Here is a 6,000-nt window from a genome sequence, read left to right as displayed (position 1 = left end):
TTCACATTCTGTCTCTCACAGTTGAAGTGTACCTCTGGTGCAAATTACTGACCTCTGTCATCATTTTAAGTGGGGGAACTTGCACAATCGGTGGCTGACTAAATACTTGTTTGCCCCACTGTATATTGAGAAGAAAATAACAGAAAACAGCAGTGGTAGTAATATAATAATAATAATAACAACAATAAAAAGGAGAGGAAAGAGTATTAAATATTAGAGAATTTAGTTGATATTTGCATTTAAGACAAGTTGGTATTTTATAAAGTACCAAAACCCAACAAACCAGTTTAGACTGCATTCAGAACCAAACAGGAATCCCACTGACTGAAGCCCTTTGTCTCAAATATCTGAAAAACTAAACAGGCACATCAGAGAGGCTGAAGAGGACACATGAGAGTCGATGAGGAGGAAGAGCAGCTGGCCTGGAGTTCAGAGGAAGAAAGGGGCTCTGGATGCAGGTTCCTGTTTATAACTGTGCCTTAAAGTAGAGGGGATTGTGACTTGTTGACCTAAAACAATTCCCCTCGAGCAAAGATGAAGATGAGGTCTCGTCTTTGTTTCATCTCCCATCTTCACTGACGGCCATTAAACAAGTCACTATGGTGCAAACCAAACCTGCCTTTGTTACAAGTTTCATTTAAAACTATCTCAGAGTGGACGGCAAAAGAGGCATTTTTAAAAGTTGATGAATATTTTAAGACAGCATCTCACCTGTTTAATGCTTCTTCCTGTTTCTTGATTTGGGGCATTTCTTTCATTAGAGCATCCCAAAAAACACAGAACTAACCACAACGTTGAATGTACAACCCACTATGAGAAATTCAAAACTACCTTGTCGTCACATCGTGTCAAACTGGACTACAAATGCAAGATTGTGGAAGCTGGTTCTGTCCAAGTTTTCTGATATTGTCAGTTCAGCATGCCCTGTTATCCTCTACACACACACACATATATATATATATCCTGTATATAATCGTTGTTGTATATGCTTTGAAGTCTAAAATTAGTCACATTCATTGAGCAGGTTTGAAATCTTTTGGTCATTCATCCACTTCAAAGACACGTGCACGCTTATAGTACACACACGCAAACATATTGTACAGTTCAAAGCAGAGGGGTGTCCAGTCAGTCTGTCCACATTCATACAATCGTGGGAAGCCTGCAGACCAGTAAACACAATAAACACCCCCAGAGGTCGCCTTCAATCGCCTCTCCTTAGGCTCGACTCAGGTGGAGAAGCTGAGCACACCCTCCCACGGTAGCTGTGTAGAAAAGAGGATAAACAATCCATCCCCAGGACCCCAGGCGACTGGGTGGGGGCCAGCAAACATCCCCTCTCTGTGTCATGAGGGTTTCAAAGGCAGCTTGAGGCAGTTAGAAGTGGTTTTCATATCTCAAACATGTTTCTGCCCTGGTTCCTCAGTGTTTTAGGAAAGAGGTGTGTTTTTAAGGAACAATGGGGGTTGTTTAAATTTGCTGAAAAGACTGGAGCTGTAAATACAAAGAGTCTCCAGTTTCCAGAGACGTTTCTTCCTAATGCACTGAATGAAATCACTTTTTTATTAAAGCAATTAAAAATTAGAACCAGCACTACAAAGATTGTGTGGATGAGCTGCATCAGAGATGGGGTCTAGCAGACAGTTTCCTGCTACTGCTACTTGTCAACTAAAGTAACCGGGCTCCTAATTCTAAGCCTCAAAAAATTAAAGTGGTTTATTTAAAAAAAAAAAAAAACTTTTCAGTTTTTTGGATCATGCTGTAAACAAGCCCATTTCAGTGCTGAAGTTAGACATTTTGTAGGAAGCGACTCATTTATGGAGTCAGTCTCAAATGGGCATTTGAGGGATTGCACTTTTTGAACAATTCAGCTGAATTTCGTTTATACTGAGAGATTGCTGCTTGTGAACCTCCTGTGACTTTGACGGGCTGTTTAGTATGCAGCTGACTTAAGAAAAACAAATAAAATCATAAAATAAGATAATAATAATAATAATAATAATAATAATCATTTTTACATCACATGATACTTTATTATTTTACATCATTTATTAACATCAGTCTAACTACAATCATGTTTCCATCGATGTTGGGTGGTTTTCAATATCGCCACCTGAGGATCAGGAGGGTCTTCCAACATGCACTGCTGGATGGCCTAGCAGGGCCCTGCAGGGCAGGAATGTGGGCTACACACTCAACAAATAAACAGCTAAAATATGCACTGCATACAGTGTACACATCATACACCTGCTAAAACATCACAGTGAGCCACAGAAGACTAGGAAAGATGAAGTAAAGATGCAAAATATTTTTTAATAAAGTACAGTAGGACCTGTAGTATCTCCATGATTAGAAAAGCAGGCAATGATATGGATTAAAACACAAAAAAATGGAAGACTTTATATTCTATTAGATTTCATTGATGCAAAAATATATATAATATTTAGCAGTCAATCAAGAAAAGCACCAAAAACAGATTTCTAGCGCCTCATACTTTGATAGATCAATCCATTTAAATAATCAGTCTGCACTGACTGTGAGCATTGTAATATGTTAATATTAACAGCACTGCAATTTTTTTTAAAAAGGCATAAGAAAGTAACAACATGAGTAAAAAGCCATGAAAAACCACAGCAGATGATGGTGCACAATTCAAATACATGAATAAAATACAGCTGTACACGATGAAGGCAGCACTGGGTCCCTTGTCTCCCGTGTTAGTACAATACACTGAACAAAGAAGAAGAAAAAAACCCCAAGCACACCACCATATCAAATTCCACTTCAACTTCACGCTAAAATCTTTTCTGCCTTCTGCGGGCCCCTCACTGTTTATCTAGCCAGTCTGCAGCCGTCACAACAATTAACATCACCCAGTGCACATCGCATCTTTTCAATACATGTCCACTGAAGTCCAGTCGCTGTGCAGCTTCGTGCTCTGCTTCGACTGGGGGGCCAACGGATGACCCGCGGGGGAGATGGAGCAGGGCGTTAAAGAATCACGTGAGCCTCGGTGACAGGAGGAGGGCAAGTTTGGATAGTTGCATTGTTACAGAGGGATCATTAAGACAGCCATGACCTCTCACCCCACTTCAGTGCAACTGTATGCCATTGGAGAAAACCTTTGCACACAGATGACGTTAGAAGTGGCCAGATATGGTGCGATGTTCCAGTTTGCAGTCCTGAAATAAGACCAATCTCAGAGCCAGACAGGTCTCTGCATGCATGTCTCCTTCTATCGTTCCATCAGTACCCTCCTCCTCTCTCAACTTTACCTCAAACTTCCTTTTAGCTTTCTGACGTTGCTGCACAGTCCAATTTCGAGCACTGCAGCTGCTGGACATGAGCCAAAGCATGACAACTGCTAAACCTTTCTAGATGATGTAACATTGCATTAAAATCGTTCCCGATTTCAAAACCTTTGTGTCCCTGCACTGGATCTGCATATCATTTTAATTTATTCTAGTTTACATCTTTAAAGGGAAACTACTATGCTTTTTTTCTTCATATTCTGTCATATAATTATGCTAAAATGATGGTGCACTGTGAGACAAAAAACAGGCTTATCGCTGCTCTAAATGGCAGATATTTTTGCCTGTACAATGTCACAGGTGACAAAGCACTCTGGCACACAGCTCTCTGTGAGTGCAGAATCCCCACCCACCTGTTGTTTATGAACAGCAGCCAATCAGAAGAAAGAAATTCATCCTGAACCATGAATTAACCAAAGCTACTCAAGTAGAGACCAAGAATAAAAATATGTCGATGGAAACAAGCATAATAGGTCCCCTCTGGATAGGTTACAGGTGAAACTCAAATAGTGGAATCCTTGTATATAAAAATAAAAACATGCTGCAACATTAGAGGTAATTTATCCTCCTGTGACCTATCCAAGTACATCCTGCAAAAGGTCTTTAGCTTTAAAACATCAATCGTAATAATAATAATAATAATAATGATGATGTGGATTCTACATTACATTTTATGCTAAATATAACTGTAACTTTAAACCCCTTCCAATCCAAAAACAGCAGACTGATTTGTTCTATCACATTAGTGCGATTAATCTTCTGTTAAAACACAACAACTGCACCACAGAGACTAATAAAGACAGCAGCTTCCTCCCAATTACAACTCGATTCATTCAAATTACCAGACAGGTGTACTATGAAGCAAGTTCAACATAGTCAGGCTTTCTTTGTGTTGGCTGGTTCAACAAAGCCTCAAACTGTGGTTAATCCAGACTGCTGGCCTGCTTTATTCAGAGGTCAATAAAACCAACAGTGATGTTACCAATAAGTCATAAGCTCAATGCTGAAGAAAACTGTTAATTCTGGGATTTTATATGCAAATACATCTTTAGGTTACCATGACAGCTGCAACTTTAAAGCTTTACACCTGTGCATGCAGGTCTGATGCCGTCCCATACTGTAATGAAGAGAGATCAGTGGAATCAGTTTAGTTTTTGGCCAAGCCAAAATGAGCTGAACTGATAACTGACTCTGCTGCAGACCAGGTTACGAGTTCACCATAAGTAGGTATAGAGCGCAAACAGAGCTTCCTTTGTAACACTGAAAACTAACTCTTCACTTCTTAGTACACCTGTCTGGGAAGTAAGAGGTGAGCATCGCAGTAAATAGCAGCTGAGCCTCCACCATTTCTGAGAGTGACCACCAACCACTGTACCCGAGCTATATCTTGGGGGAACAGATACTTTCCATCCTGAGAGGGGTGAGGGTGAAGCTGCCAAAAGCAGTGAGCCACACAGAGAACATTTAAAGGCACGGCGGTTATAGTGTCTAATGGAGATCACTGTGAGCCAGAGTAACTGGGTGCACCAGTGTGACACAGGTACATGCACTCTGGGTCAATCAGGATGCGTGTATGTGCTATAGTAACCAGGCATGATTGTGCGTATTACACAGGTTCTATGTAGAAGAACCAAAGCTTAGAGTCAGCTTTCAGACTCTTTAAATTATAGGATGTCCGAATAAAACAAAGATGTATAAAGTATAATATATAAATGACTCTTTATAGGCTACGACACTAAAGGTTTAAAGTGTGTAGATGGAAAAAAACAAAACAGTAAATCTTACAACTTTAAGAATGAAAAAAGTGACATTGTGGTACAAGTGGTAAAACACTGATGATTTTAGATATGTTGAGTATTTTACTGGGGAGGCACGTTCCCCCTGACGGTTTGGTAAAATCTCCAGGGCATTGTGTTGTAAACTTACAGTAGCTCCTGCCTCCTTATAAGGATAAAAACATCACAGTGAGGAGATCAGAGCACTCTCTGCTGTAGCTGTGACCATGAAGTTTGTACCTGCAGCTCGGTGTGACTCCCTACACACAGCTGTAGCTACAAACTTTACATACAGTAACTGAAAAGACTGTAAATATAGAATAAATACCATTCTTATCAATATTCTTTTTCCCCACAGCAAGCATCCCTTATTGGCTTTTGGTCTGCAACAGTCAAACCAAATTGTAAAAGAAAATAAAAACCGCAACCAATCAGAAACAGTTTGCTTACATCCCCCCTACATTGTGCTACACTCTAAAAACCTGCTTCCAGCATCAGATGTTGATGAGCAACAACATGTTCTGACAGCATGAAGAAAGGAAAACAACAGAAGTGTGGACAGTGGTCACTGTGTGAGTTACTCTAAGAGAAGACAAAAGGGTCTAGCAGCATCAGTGGTTGTGCTTGTCGCCTTCAGTGGATGGCGCCTCCTTCAGGAAGGGATTGAAGGAGGAGCGGACGGCACGGCCCCGGAGAGGCTGCTGCACACGGAAGTTGTTCACCATGCTCTTCTGCATATCCTCCTCGGCTGAGGTGAAAAGAAGGCTCCGGAAGACAGCCAACTATAGGGCAAGAGAGTCAGCGGTAGACAGCAGAGATTTATATCAAACTTCTTCAAAAGATAATATCTTTAGTTTCTGGGTAATTTCAATGAACTGGGAATCCTGAAGCTGAAATGTTGCTGTGCTGGTTTTTAT

General features: G+C 40.6%; 1 protein-coding gene across 2 annotated transcripts in view; it reads right to left on the bottom strand.

The window, feature by feature from the left end:
* Window positions 1-2,008: 2,008 nt before the first annotated feature.
* Window positions 2,009-6,000, bottom strand: part of ca5a (carbonic anhydrase 5a) — a 28,897-nt gene continuing 24,905 nt past the window's right edge. For both annotated transcript variants that reach the window (XM_085280499.1, XM_085280500.1), the window contains one exon: window positions 2,009-5,865. In XM_085280499.1, coding sequence (XP_085136625.1) covers window positions 5,695-5,865 — 171 coding nt within the window. In that variant the 3' untranslated portion in view covers window positions 2,009-5,694. The remainder of the gene's footprint in view (window positions 5,866-6,000) is intronic.

This window comes from Mchenga conophoros, linkage group LG7 (assembly GCF_057382185.1).
Source record: "Mchenga conophoros isolate Kocher_MC1m ecotype Shallow Benthic linkage group LG7, M_conophoros_male_GT1.1, whole genome shotgun sequence".
Lineage (NCBI taxonomy): Eukaryota > Metazoa > Chordata > Actinopteri > Cichliformes > Cichlidae > Mchenga > Mchenga conophoros.
Note: the sequence above shows the minus strand (reverse complement) of the source record. Positions and strands in the feature narration are given on the sequence as shown.